This window comes from Helicoverpa zea, chromosome 1 (genome assembly GCF_022581195.2).
Source record: "Helicoverpa zea isolate HzStark_Cry1AcR chromosome 1, ilHelZeax1.1, whole genome shotgun sequence".
NCBI lineage: Eukaryota > Metazoa > Arthropoda > Insecta > Lepidoptera > Noctuidae > Helicoverpa > Helicoverpa zea.
In genome coordinates, this window is record NC_061452.1 from 500,876 (window position 1) to 515,518 (window position 14,643).

General features: G+C 37.1%; 3 protein-coding genes across 3 annotated transcripts; all 3 read right to left on the minus strand.

Moving 5' to 3' along the window:
* Positions 1-1,952: 1,952 nt before the first annotated feature.
* LOC124632845 (phospholipid scramblase 2-like) lies at positions 1,953-5,971 on the minus strand. The gene is made up of 5 exons (XM_047167834.1): positions 5,543-5,971; positions 5,068-5,270; positions 3,196-3,378; positions 2,610-2,768; positions 1,953-2,348 (listed from the first exon to the last, which is right to left on the minus strand). Exons 1-5 carry the CDS (start codon positions 5,562-5,564, stop codon positions 2,325-2,327), a joined length of 591 nt encoding a protein of 196 aa, XP_047023790.1. The 5' UTR covers positions 5,565-5,971; the 3' UTR covers positions 1,953-2,324.
* Positions 5,972-6,700: 729 nt separating this feature from the next.
* LOC124632835 (phospholipid scramblase 3-like) lies at positions 6,701-12,135 on the minus strand. Its single transcript, XM_047167823.1, has 5 exons — positions 12,015-12,135; positions 7,930-8,162; positions 7,509-7,697; positions 7,086-7,244; positions 6,701-6,824 (listed from the first exon to the last, which is right to left on the minus strand). The coding sequence occupies exons 1-5, from the start codon at positions 12,061-12,063 to the stop codon at positions 6,801-6,803; spliced, it is 654 nt and encodes a 217-aa protein (XP_047023779.1). The 5' UTR covers positions 12,064-12,135; the 3' UTR covers positions 6,701-6,800.
* Positions 12,136-13,487: 1,352 nt separating this feature from the next.
* Positions 13,488-14,372, minus strand: LOC124632853 (heat shock protein Hsp-12.2-like). The gene has a single exon (XM_047167840.1). It carries the CDS (start codon positions 14,131-14,133, stop codon positions 13,633-13,635), a length of 501 nt encoding a protein of 166 aa, XP_047023796.1. The 5' UTR covers positions 14,134-14,372; the 3' UTR covers positions 13,488-13,632.
* Positions 14,373-14,643: the final 271 nt, after the last annotated feature.

Sequence of the window (14,643 nt, forward strand, 5' to 3'; positions counted from 1 at the left end):
ATTACAATCGGTTTGTACAGTTTATGCACTACTGCTATTATAAAATGGTGATTACTGATATTGTTGAAGGTGTAATTAACAGAGTCGTTAAAAAACTACTTTTACAAGCTAAAACCGTTCATCAGTAGAGTAGGTAATAGTACGGTAGTACCTTAGCAGGTATACATGTTTAGCATTTTGGTGGATGCTTATATTCTATTAGTTTATTTTCAGCTAGTTTATATTTTCCATTTCATTAATAAGAGTAACCTCAAATCGTAAGTTAAGGTTCCCAAAATACATTTTAATTCAACAATCAGAATTTGAAGAACCATCCAATCATTGCGAACACTTCGCACAAAAATTAAGCCAAAAATACAATCGTAAAACGGAAGAGGCCACAAAGTTGTTGAAATCTATTTAACACTTTCATAGCTCAGCTTTTTCAGGAGCGGTCGGTAAAAATTACAGCTGAATCGTGTATTTTAGGCAAAAACGCCCGGTTATCTGACAAGCTCGCCTAATTCCCATGAATTTATAGTATGCGGGCTATTTCACCAGTTATTATTGCGGGCCCGGCTTAATTATTCGACCTGAATGGGGTTAACGTTTTTTATTTTGTTTTATAGCAACAAGTTTTATCTGCAAATATTTTTTCGTATTTACGAGGCCCCGATGATACTTATGCTGAAATAATTAGCAGTGCAAAATACCTCTGTATAAGTTTACATCAACAGGTTATTGATCGTTTAGCTCCAAATAATCTAAATAACCTAGTTCGTTGCAAATGACCTAGTTCTTGGCCTATTTATAAAAAAACTTGTGAAACCCCTCCTAAATAAAGTTGGCTGCTTCGGTGCATTAAAGTGCAGGTTTCTCAACAATTTCATAGAGCCGCCATTTTATGATTACCTGTAAGCAGACGAGGCGGCCGATCTCATCGGCCGAGAGAGGCTTCTGTGCTGATTACACGAGCTTTAACATTTAATTCATGAAGACTATGCTTCTTCGATGAAATAGTTATCGGCTCCCTAGTTTAACCAAGTAATGATAGTCCTTACTAGCCTTGTCGCCCGATCTCGCCCAAGTAAAATATATTTATTTATAACCATGATAAGGTTGCAAAAATACCGAATAACAAATGATGAATTTTTCACTTCGGAACACGGGTATTTCAGTTTTGTTGTTCACAGAAGCGTAAAGGGAAATTCAATGAATATTACATTGTGTGTTTATTTACTTTCTCTATTTTGTACCTGTGTTTATGAACCTAACATCAAAACAAAATCTGGATCATATCACACACTAACATCTTACTGAAACATGTTCCACTTCCACTTACCTACCTAACTTAAGACCGATATAAATCACACATACCCAAGTGTATCTTAATGAATGACGTGTAGAATAACTTGGCCCAACTTAGATCGTAACCGCCAGTGTCGCTTAGCATATTGTCTTACGAACAATTATACTAATAGTGTCGCTTAACGAGGGTTTCACGCTAATTCGCTTCTTGCACGAAAGAACTTCACTAGGCTGCCGCTGTGACTTAACCTCTTGTTACTTACGTGTTCACTTAGTTGAATTTATTATACTTAGAATATACACACTTAAATGAGGATCTCAATCTTGTACGTAATTAAAAACCATCATCATCATTTATCATATCAGCCAATTGCCGTCCACTACTGAACTTACTGCATAGAACCAATTTTACCGAACGGTATTGGGTGCTCGGGTGACTGGGTTGAGGAGGTCAGATAGGCAGTCACTGCAGGAGGTCACCTTGTTGAATCCGAGTTAAAACTGAACTTAAAATAGTTGGGGGAAGGCTAAGCAAATGATGATATTTAACTGCACTCGGTGTGTATGTTAATGTGTATCAGCATGTCAGGCTGTTGTTAGTCGGCCATCTTTTCTGTTCTATCAGTTCAGAAGGACGTTGGTGCACCATGCAACAAAAACCAATATTCATTAATTAAATTTTAATGGCATTTTATATCAAAACATTCACCTGTTGAACTTTCATAGAAAATGCTAATACATAAAAAAATATTAAACAAATAGGCTCATTTTCACATTTAAAACTACTCGTGCGACATCTAGTTTTCCAGCCACGCATTAATCAAGGCACAAACGTCTATGGAACGAAACACTTAAGCTAGATACTTAATATTCACACTGGTAGATGGCGGTATTTCATTTAACGAAATGGAACATTGCACAAGGCCATCTGATCCTATTTCTTGACCTCTACATAGCTCATAAGACAACACTTAAAAAGTACGCAGTTATCATCAAGTTTATCTAATACTAAAAGCCTAAATACAGCAGCTCCTTTACTAACTTTCGTGGTATCTGTAATCCTGAAATAAGAAAACAAATTTAATTTAAAATCTGAATAAATTAAAAGGCTGTAAATGAAACTTCGTAATATAAAAAATTCAGTATCAGACTGAGGACTATTTAGAGACTTGATGAAGTACCGTTGGCACATACTACTGCGTTAAACTTAGCCAACAAAAATGAGGTTACGATAAATGACTCAATTAGTTGTCAAGTGCTGTGACAAACAAATCACAATTCAAAGTAAACAGGTCCTTATATTATTCTTAAGAAACACTTACGATAAGTATGCAGGCAGATATGACAGCTATTTTGAAACGCACGTCGAGATCCGTCGGGAAGGTGACGACGTAATCATCCTTGTATGTAAACATCTCATTCAGCAGACCACGAAACTTCTTCTTAATTTTACCGATGGTCACCTTTTTGGCTGTCTGCACCTGGAGTGATACATGATTATACCTTTATTTCAGCTAAGTAGGTAAAACAAAGATTAGTTACAATAGATGCTTATAGCCCTACTGCTAAGGAGTGACGATACGACCGATTTGACCGCGACACGTCATACTCGATAAAAAATTACTCCAGCGAGAACAGTTGTATGTTGAAGATTACTAGGAATTTGCATCTGTTATTTATTAGTCTGTTTACCGATAATGTTCATAATGCAAAGTCAAAGAAACATTTCTTAGCTATTTCCAAACATGATGTCCTTCAACTTTTCGATACCTCATCTTAGTATCCTGAATTACAGAATTCATTTTACTAACCAAATGTCACTTCAATTCTTCTTTAGAGTACCTAGCTTAAACAGTAGATAATATATGTAACAAGATCTGTCTCGGGACTCATGTTCAAGTTAGGTACCTGAAAGTCATAATCCGACATGTCTCCTTTGATCCTCAGCATGGGGGCGTCCTGACCATCATTAATGCTGAACACAGGGGTCACAAAGGTCGCCTCCTTGCGAATGATGCTGACCAGGGTCTTGTTAAGGTAGACCTCCACCTTGTCCTTGATAAACACGGCAGGCCGCCGCAGGGAGAATACCTGGAATTTGTACCGCTTTCGTCAAAAGTACAATCACAAACAACAATGTTTTCTAAGAATACTATTTCTTTTATACAATGGATGCCAGTTTAATTTGTAATCATGTGTGTATTTCTCAGTTGATACAACAGGCTAACTCATTGTTATAATATTCATGAACATACAATAATAACAATCAGCAACAGTGTCCCAACTCGGATTATTGCTTATTATTTGGCTTTGAATTATAAAGCTTGCACCGCGACTACTGATAAGTAGTATCACCGTAAATGTCCATTACATCCTGTAGTTAATTAGAGAACAATGCTGCTTAGAGGGCAAATAATCGGTAAATTTTAATGAGGTTCATACATGCAGTTTTAATCGAAAGCTTTTGAACGATTGCTTATCTCTACATTTTGAATTACTTTTAAGCGGATTCAGGATAATATACCGCTTAAGTATACCGTTCTTAACTCAGATCATAAATTACTTTCAGTAAATTTTACACTGAATTGAACGATATAAATATATCATAAAAGGGTCATTCAATCGGAAAATGTACTTGTTGTATTGTTTCTACGATAATTAGACACACATAAAAGGGGCGTTTCCCGTACTTAAAGGTCCTGTCCTGTCCACACAAAAACCCATTAGGTCCAATCATTTAGGCAATGCACACGTATAACGTTACTGAACAAGCACTAACTGTTGCCCTTTAATTTAGGATTGCCATTTACGGTCATGACGCCATGCCACTCCCCGCGGTCGGGGATGTCATTGGGTTGTTGACCCCACTTGGGTGACAACACAAATAACCGTTTATGTGCAATTAATTGTACCTTCGATGAGTTAATCCTGAACCAGTTTAAATTGCACTCAATATCAATAGGGAGATAATAGAAGTGCATTATTATCTAGACTCCAGGGTTAAATAGGTTTATGACAATACTTGTGGCGCATTGTATGGCCATTGTGTGACCCTATGAGAAATTGTTCTATTAAACTATAGATTATAATGCAGTATTGTTGAGTTATTATATTATATTTCAATCTGAAGCACCATTGAAGAATTCCTGTTACTCACTATCATACTCATGGAAGATAAGACAGTAAAAGAGCAAAGTTTTCTGATTAACGAGTACCTAGTCACATGACAATGATACTTAACTTTTTAATTAGCTCACATTCCTCACATTCCATTTTCTTTTCTATGGTTAATAACGAGATTATTATCACTATCTAAAAACGCGCATGTAATGCAGGCGATTTGAGTCATCCCATACATCCTATTCGTATACGCCTATAAATATAATTGTTTTTCTCGCATACTACAAAACATAATCAACCTCATTATAAAACGTGATTTTAAAAAGTACCAGCTTTTGTACCAGGTTTAAACCACCGTCCCGAACAAAGTTAAGAACCTATTACAGGTTTAGCCCACTAACTATGAAGCGGGTACTTCTTAAAACCACGTTTTATAATAAAGTGGAATAAAATACTAAGAAGCTGGATGCGAGCAGCCGAAAATCGATCTCAGTGGCGTGCACTTGGAGAGGCCTATGTCCAGCAGTGGACTCCGATAGGCTAATGATGATGATGATGATGAAAATACTGACTGTGCTGAGACTAGTTGGTGCTGTATGGGCACGCAGACAATACGCCTGTACCTTTCTATGAGATAAACTCTATGTTATATGAACTTACATGCTGTCCCAAGTTGTCGACGCCGTCCATGTGGAAGCCCCTGCTGCTGCCGTGCGCGAGGAAGGTGAGGGCGTGACCATCCTCCTTCAGGTGGAACAGCTGCTCGCCTCCCGAGTGCACGATGTACTTGTTGCCCTTGAACCCAGAACCCTTCTGATTCACGTTCACCGAGTCCAGCCTGATCAGCCGCTCCAGTCCTGGAACTGTGGTCGAAATAATATACTGCTCAGCTTCTTTATGACGCTCATACTTCAAGTAATTCCTGATTTTAAATAGTGTGTGTGGTTCCATAGCAAATCTTTGCTGCTTAGCAAATATTTAAAGGCAAAGGTGCTTATGATACAAGACACTTTCGGTAATAAGATTGAACCAAGAGATAGCTATAAAGACAGATTAGAATCTGGGGATACCCGTAGGGGGGATAATAGTATTTTGGTAATGATTTATCATAGAATAATAGATTTGAACTACGTACCAGTATCTTTGGCGGTGGCCATTGTTGACAAACAAACCAGTCAAAAGACAATGCCAAGTGACGAGTTGACCTGAATCGTCCTCTAAATATGGTTCCGATGCGTAAACACAAACACTAAACACCTTAATTAATTGTTGACGTCACAAGAACACGCGGTTTGCAAAAACTCTGGATATGCCGTTTGCAAAAACACTGAATATGTCGCTTACTTTTACCAACTGTTTATTTTGTATTATTATGTTATTTGAGTAAGCAGTTAATTTACAATTAAATAAGACATGTGCTAAGTAAGATTATAAACACGAATAGTATTTATAATTCAAGAGCACGCGATACGGAAACAAGTTTATATTATTTATGGACTGGTTAATATTCTGTCTGTGCGCGACTGTACTGAAGCGCGCCAGACACTTGACTGGCGTCTGGCACAATACATACACTATACATAGTATACACGTACAAACTTCCATAGTACGTACAACGTAAACACTTCGGTACAGTTCTTGATTGTATCCCCTTATCGCATTACTAATTGAAGACAAATCTGCAGCTGTAGCTTGCACTAAGACGTAAAAATGCCTGTTCGGGTACATAATTTGAATGACTTTTGTAGTGTGGGTACATTTACAATTTTACAATTTTATAACTCAAGAACGGGCGCACCTATCTAAATCAAATGTTAGGCTTTGTTCAATCTATTTAGTCAAGCGGTTCTTCATTTATTTTCGTAGTGAAGCACGTACCGGGCTACTAGTCATTTATATTTTTTGTAACCAATACAAAAAATATAAATGACAAGTAGACGAAAAAAACATCTTAAAAAATAAAGATACTCTAAATGGCAGTCATTATAAATTATAACATTGTACCTTGAATAAGTTGAATAGTACCTACACACTAGAAAAGTTGGAAATTATGAATAGCCATAATCGTTGAAAAACCAAAGCAATTTTTGAAAGTAGTTGTCCACACCCCTGTTTCTTCGATCCATAAGTACTTCGGGGGACATTCCGCAACTGTCTTACGTACTACCTTATATAGGTACTTCCCAATGTACTATCCTTACGTACTCCCTTATATTATGCTTCTTTTACTATCTACTTCAACTTTAGAGAAAATGCCTAGTTTTCGTTAAATAAAAACAAAAAAACTGCCATCTTTAATTAAAAATATACGTTTACTTTTTCAGTGCGTATTCTTAACATTCGTCTGTAACAAAATATATTAAGTATCATAACATTTGGCAGCGGTCCCTTTTCTAGCTGCCGTGGTACCTGTAATCCTGAAATAGGAAAACATGAATTGTAACCAGTGATCTTGTAGTCAGCAATGTGATATTTAAAAAATCATACATACTCCATGATTGACGAATTTTGATGAAAAGGCATGTAAAATAAACTACCTAGTACTTATGCATAATTAAAATTGCTTTATACGAATAGCTACTTAGCACAGGTGCTGAAGAATAGAAATGGGTTATCAACATTTTTGAAGATAATAAACAGCTTAAGCTAGTTTACATAAAATTCAGTGACAAACTTACAATGAGAATGCAGGCAGCAACGGCGGCCATCTTGAAGCGCACGTCCAGGTCTGTCGGGAAGGAGATGACGTAATCGCTGAGGCGTGTGAACACCCCTCGCCAGAAACCACCGAACTGCTTCTGAATCTTCCCGATTTCTCTCTTACATGGAGTCTGCAACTGGATTACAAGAAAGTTTCGGCATATTAAGTCTACTCCAGCATTTTACTGATTGTTTTTTTCTATTTATTGAAAACACCTTAAACTATATCTACAGGACTTATTCTAATACGACGGCTAGGAACTTTACTGTATTTAAAAACTACATTATTTACAAACATGGTATTACATATTATTCTATATAGTACGAATAGCTCTGGTAAGACGTGCTTTGTTCTACATAACTGATCTTAAAACAATGCAAACACACATAGATGTAGTTACCTGAAAGTTATAATGAGAATAACCACCCTTAACCCTGAGTACCGTGGAGCCGTTAGCATCTTGAATCAAGAACACCGCTTTCATGAAAGTTATTTCCTCGTGAATAATGCTGACCAGGTTTCCGTCCATGTACAGCATCAGCTTACTATCTGAACAAAGAAGAACGGCAGGTCGATGAAGAACTAACACCTGGAAATAGTATACATTAGCTCATTCAAGGATAAGGTACTAATCGTATAAACTCATTACTAACTAATTTCATTATTCATCTTATTATTAAGCAATGAACGTAGCTTTTAATATCAACGACAAATATTCAAGATTCTAGGAAATCTTTTATTATTGAAGCTAAAATGACATCATTACAGCAAAGGATGTCAACTGTGAACTGAACTTTCATATGCTATAATAATATCGGCACCTTTCTGTCCATGTTGTCCAGTCCATCCATTCGAAACCGCCTGCTCTCGGCTTCGGAGAGGAAGGTGAAGGCATGGCCGTCCTCCTTCAAGGAGAACAGCACGTCACCGCCAGAGAGCACAGTGTACTTGTTGCCGCTGAAGGATGAGCTCTTCTGGTGCACTTTGACCGCATCCAGGCCGATGAGGTGCTGCACACTTGGGACTAATGCTGAACCAGTGTCACACTCACCACCTACGGAATAAACCGGCCAAGTGCGAGTCGGCCTCGCGCACCGAGGGTTCCTTACAAATGCTGTATAGATAAAAAGTGAGTTTCGCGCCAACCGTTCAGTTTAGAACAATCATAGTTATGGTAATTTCGTGAGAGTCAAAATAGTTAATATTTTTTATTTTATAATATAACTAAAATAGTAGGCCAGTACCTTGTAAAAGTTATTTTATTGAAGTTATTTATATACAACATTTTATAGTCATCATTCAGAAATCTGATTGAAAATAACTAATTATGTCTTAAAGGTCATGGGGCATATCTGACCCGCTTTGTAAAAAGTGGCGGACATGAATCAAAGTAGTTTTAAATCGTGGAGAATGGTATGACGTTTCTTTGAATATAAATATTTTATTAAAATTCCGTGGAGACGAATGTCCAGGATCGTTTGAAAAATATAAAAGACAAGCAGTTTCAGAGGATTGTACAGGTTGCAATGCTAGTTTTTATTTTTAAAGACATTTCATAAAGAAGGAAGGTGCCAATCCGGATGACCAAGATCTGATGAGGATCTGGAAACCCTGAGAAATCGAGGGCAATTCTTGAATATTGTAGGCACGCATCGAGTCATAACCAGACATGTGAGTGTATTTTTGAGGGTACTGGTAAACAGTGAAGGTTTGGAGCTGATTTGATTATGGAGACTACAGAGAGTCAAGGGAACTCCCGAACGGTATGTTGCAACTACCACGTGTTTGGGCTTATTTTATTCGTATTGGCGAAGACTTTCCACAAAGATAGGTTTGACTGCCATTGTGGGATCGACAGCTAAGATCAGATATAGTTATGGGAACTCCTTTACAATTTATAACGTAACCTTGTGTTGGAGCTTATTTTATTTTAGGTGATGAGAATTCACTACTAACTTGGGTTAAAGCAGCCATTGCAGGAATGGGATCTTTTATTTTTGAGGGATTAATCACCTAAAGAGCTCCAGTTTCAGGTTTTGTCGAAACCGCCTGACGACTTGTAGCTGTCGAATTGTAACAACGACTTCTAGAGAGTAGGATTCGGGGCTGCTGGCTTTACGTTTCTAGAGCCTTGACAAAAGTGTAATTCTGTCCCTTTCTTTGTTTTATAAAGTCGGCATTATTTTATTTTGTAGCATTTTACAAACAAATCCAACTTCAAACATATAAAAAAGCAACAAGAAAACAAAAGCAAGAAAGAAATTAAAAAGATGTTAGGTGCATCGGTCTAGAAGTCGGTGTCTAGAGGATGCATCTATATTTATTTAACCACCGAGATCTAGACCGATGCATATAAACAGTTTTCTTGTTGTTTTAGAAGTTGTTTTTTTTTTTTGTAAAAAGTTTTTATTTTTAACTTTTGTGAAAAGTTCTCGTCAATACGAATAATATAAGCCCAAACACGACGTAACTAAAACATACCGAGTTCTCTCGACTTTCTCACGTCTCCATCATCAGATAAGCTCTAAACCTTCACTGTTTGATAGTATCACCAGACATACATCTGAGAATCAAGTTTTAATCCTATGCATGCCTACAATTTCTGATAGTTGCCCTCGATTTCTCAGGATTTCCATCATCAGATCCTGACCTGATGACAATGGAAATAAACGGCGAGTATACTCTTTCACTACAAAGAAATGATTTCTCAAATCCGTCAAACTTGGTCGTTTAAATTCCCCATTGAAATGAGGAAAATATTTGATGTTTACACCTGATTTTCTCTAGATTCCCATGGTTCACATTGATGCGACTAATGCCATAGTAAATCAGAGCCTTTATCATTATACTGTGCTATATTTCGTTCATATCCGCCGTGGGTATGGTTTTCATACTAAGGTGCCCAATGACCTTTGAATGATTTAAAATTTTTCACAGTTTAGAGGCCATTATATTTAAGAAGTGTTTGATATGAATTTCACTTTTTATTCAAAACTTTAATATCTCTACGCGTTCATGTGAAAAAGGGTAGGTAGTAAGTTTATAATTATTAAAAAAATATTTTATGTCATGTAAGCAAAAATAATATTTTAATATTTTATGTAACTTCAAATTTATCATTTTCGCAATTTTTCCTTTATCTGTACTATATAACGTTGCTTCGTGCCGAATTTTAAGATTCTGAGTTCACGGGAAGTACCTTGTAGGTTTTGATTCTCTAGCGTGTGACGGAAATTCGTCTAAGGTGTCGGTAAAACTGCTGTATCTTTTGATCGCGTTAACTTAGAAGTTTGATTTTTTCATTGCTTAAAGGGACAATAGACCTAGGTATTTGGTACAAATTTCAATTTGGTACCTTTATTCGTTCGTGAGAAATAAGGTAGTAAGTTTCATTTTATTAAAATATTTTTATTATATTATATAACAAAAAAAAATGAGATTTTCGCAATTTTTCCTATATTTGCATTATATAACAATGCTTCATGCCAAATTTCAAGATTCTGAGTTTACGGGAAGTACCCTGTAGGTTTTGATTCCTTTGCGAGTGTCGAGAATTTGTTGAAAATATCGACATAATCGGTTGTATCTTTTGATTGGCTTGGCTTAGAAGCTTGATATTTTCACAGCCTAAAGGGACAATAGACCCGAGTATTTCATGTGAATTTCAGCTTGATACGTCCACGCGTTCTTAAGATAAAGGGTCTTGACAGACAGACAGACAGACAGACAGACGGACAACAAAGTGATCCTATAAGGGTTCCGTTTTTTCCTTTCGAGGTACGGAACCCTAAAAACAAAACAGACCATGGAGTAAAGAAAGATTGTGACACATTTTTTCGCTACACTGATTTATTTTTTTGATGAATGATTTAACAAAATACATTCTTTATACAGGTTATTATTTCTCGTACAAAACGAGAACTTAAGCTTTGATTCAAATCATATGAACAAAACTGAATTATTTTAATATATAATTGAACTGTAAAATATTCTTATTAGGTACAATTAAGGCAGTTAATCATTTAGATGATTGATAAACAATATGCAATTCAGTAATTAACGGTACCTATGTGTAGGAAAAGTACCTAACTTAATATTAAAAACCTGTTAATAAAATCTAACAATCAGCGTCAACAGATTCATGAATTTATTCCTAATCAATAGGAATTTATCCTTTTTCCTCATTTATAACTAATGAACATAGTGGGAGGATGGTAATTAGATGGTCTTATGCCTAATGCTTTTGACACTGAACCTGTTATTTTTAAGGCCAAGGGGCCCGATTCTCCTAAGTTAATAATGTCAAAATTGAATAGAAATCGAATTGCAATATGATCGCAATTAGCAGTTTTAACCATATCGGGCATTCTGCTACCAATATAAGACCAATCGTATTCCAACGACATTCGATTGGTTTGCGATTGGTCTGCTATTTGGTGATTTTGGTCTATACGGTAGATTGCTCTACAATCATATTGCAATCGTAAATCATTTGCTGACAAAATGATTCATTATTGAATGATAGAAAAGGATAAAAACGTTCATTTCAAAGAAAAAATAGCGGAATGCCACATACACTTCAATCGTAATCGAGTCGTGATTGGATCACTGTCGAATGTGAATCGTATATTGCTTAAGTAAAATTAGGAGAATCGGGCCCATGTGCTGCAACTTTTCTAATCGAAAAATCAAATACTTTACGAAGTTTATTCTATGTGTGGCAGTTGTTTTGTCTTTATAACCAGTCAATGTCCGGTTATCCGAAGCAAAATTCGGATGATCGGCGTTCTACTGCACCTATGGGTAAAAGAAGTACGTACTTCTTCAAAACACGAGTGTTGATTAAACACCGCAAAAATTAACTCCAATATAGGTACCTTTAAATATTTGTTTGCTTCATACTTACCAGTATTATCAGCGACGAGCATATCTTGAGGAGTTGCAGAGGTTGCCATTGCTCCTAAACCTGATTGAACACAACCGTCGATAAAAAACACTAGCACTAGCACTCCAGAAGACCTCCGAATGGCATTTGGATACTGGCTGTATAATATGCAACTACATATTTGTATCCTTATCCCAACTTCCTGTCAACTACATAGTTAGTAACTACAACAACTTACATTGTTTGTACGTGTATACAATTAAACATATTTAAAATTTGCTGACCTCCGCAGGTCATTCGAGAATGATAGAGAATCCGGGGAACTCCCAGATATTGTCATCGACCGACTTGATGAACTCGCGCTCGCTCCGCTCCTTTTCAGTCATCGTGGGCGACCTTTTAATAATTATATATCAATGTAACAATAAACAAAACAAAATATACAAAATTGGAGTAGCTTGATGTGCTGTACATAAGTAGACACAGGATTGTAGTTAATTGACAATCTTGAGAGAAGCTACAAGCTTCTTTCTATTGAAGCAACCGTATTAAGTCAGTTGTGGTCCGGTCCCAAATCGAGTAGGTACCTAACCAAACGTAACAGCAGCTATGCATATCAAGGCACATATAGGACATTGAGGTAAGACATAAACAACCTCTCAGTAGTCAGAAGTCAGTAAGTCTGACATCAGTCTAACCGGTAACACAGTACCCCTTACTGGGCGTGAGATAGCCCTATCTGACCCCCGCTCCTTGTAAAGCACTGGTACTCAGCTACATCCGGTTAGACTGGAAGCCGACCCCATAGGAAAAGGCTCGGAGGATGATGAGGTAAGACATAAACATAACGTATCTATACCTAGTAATATTATAAAGCCGAAGAGTTTGTTTGTTTGTTTATTTGAACGCGCTAATCTCAGGAACTACTGGTCCGATTTTAAAATTTCTTTCAGTGTTAGGTAGCCCATTTATCGACGAAGGCTATAGGCTACTTTTTATCCCGGTACGGGAAGTAGTTCCCACGGGATGCGGGTGAAACCGCTGGCAGAAGCACAGATTATAGAATAGTTACTAGCAGAAGCTAGTATTCATATATATTCTTAGTTCGTGACTTAAGTAGTCAGTATGTCATTCATAGAATCCCAGTGACACCCTGATGAAAGATTATGATTTATTCATACATCTTGTAGGTAGTATGGAAGTACATACATCTATTGTTTGGGTGGCAAAAACTTTTTTCTCTTTTAAATAGTTGGCACACTTGAAATGACTGCCGTCCGCGTCATCCAGCAGCTTGTAGTGTTTGTACTCGGATTAAAATAAATGTTCAGTATACATTATGTTTGTATAATAAAGTTCCTATAGTGCAGCAGTGCATGCTGCATGCAATTAAATAGCAGTTTTTATTTAAAAGGTCCCCTTCATGGGACAGGTAGGTACATACATAAGTATTTGAATAAAGGACATTAACGACTTGATAAATTAAAACTTAAATTTATTTAAATCAAAATCTTTAATCATTAAACATTACAAAAGAAGTAGACACTAGTTGCAACTGGAAAGTAATACCTACTAAAATACTCAGTCTATATGGGTAATTAAACGTTAAAATATATCTATTAATAGGTCCAGGTATTATTCAAGACTTTTCACCACTGCCACTGGACTTATCCTGTATGGGTATGGTTCGCTCCGTCAGGGGTTCAGCTCTAAACGCCACCAGCTTCAGTTTGCCTTTATCGAGATGACACTCCACGCGCTCCGGGGGGAAACCTTCGGGCAGCAGGAATCTCCTCTCGAAGTGACTCCTCGTCCAACCGTCCTCCTTCTTAATCTCCTTCTTTCCTTCCACCATGATTTCATTGCCCACTGTTTTCACTTGGATCTGGTCCGGGGTGAAATTCTGCACGTCCAAATGCACTTCCACTTTCTTCCCGTCGATTTTTACTTCGTGATCGGAGTACACGCCTTCGACGTGCTCGACCGGCGCTGTCACTGCCTTGATGAACTTCACCGGGTCTCTGCTGAAGAATGGATCCCTCCCGAACACTGAGAAGGGATCCTCAAAAACTCTGGTGAAAGGATCCCGGCTGGCCGCCAGATTCCTCAGATGACGAAACCAATACGGCGCGAGTGACATTTTGTATTGTTTACTTCGCTTTTGCTTGTATCTCGTTCGTTGTCAAACTTTGAATACTGCGCAGTTCCCGCGCACCGCTATTTATATACGTCTGTGGACAACGCAATCTATCGTCGAGAGGATGCAAGAAAATACGAGAATGCTAGAGAAGATTCGAGTAAAACGTTAAAACTTAATTTGGTGCCATCTGGTGGTGAGTGGTAAAACCTCGTAGACTTCTGTCGCAAGCAAAACTTGACGACTTTATTCTGATAAATGCTTCAATTATTGAAATTCAATGTTTCAATGAGCACATTTGTTCTCGTATCCGTTGTATTTCAGGGTTTTCGGTAGTTGACATTATAAAAATATAATTATTTACATGAGCGCAGTTATAGTAGTTTTGCTATTCACTACAAGATGTCACTAGTTCTGCTGGTCAGGTAGCACCATCTATTAGCGAGTAGTAATATCATTAGATGTGAACTAGAAAGTTCAAGTGCAATTAAATAAAAATAGACTCCTTCAAAA

Excerpts from the sequence above, each read along its gene's own strand:
- LOC124632845 (XM_047167834.1), bottom strand. The coding sequence starts at position 5,564 with ATGGCCACCGCCAAAGATACTG. Across the intron at positions 3,379-5,067 it reads TCGACAACTTGGGACAGCAT|GTATTCTCCCTGCGGCGGCC; the intron begins GTAAGTTCATAT and ends TACAAATTCCAG. Across the intron at positions 2,769-3,195 it reads TGTCGGATTATGACTTTCAG|GTGCAGACAGCCAAAAAGGT; the intron begins GTACCTAACTTG and ends GTATCACTCCAG.
- LOC124632835 (XM_047167823.1), bottom strand. The coding sequence starts at position 12,063 with ATGGCAACCTCTGCAACTCCTCAAGATATGCTCGTCGCTGATAATACT. Across the intron at positions 7,698-7,929 it reads TGGACAACATGGACAGAAAG|GTGTTAGTTCTTCATCGACC; the intron begins GTGCCGATATTA and ends TACTATTTCCAG. Across the intron at positions 6,825-7,085 it reads TTGCTGCCTGCATTCTCATT|GATTACAGGTACCACGGCAG; the intron begins GTAAGTTTGTCA and ends TTCCTATTTCAG.
- LOC124632853 (XM_047167840.1), bottom strand. The coding sequence starts at position 14,133 with ATGTCACTCGCGCCGTATTGGTTTCGTCATCTGAGGAATCTGGCGGCC.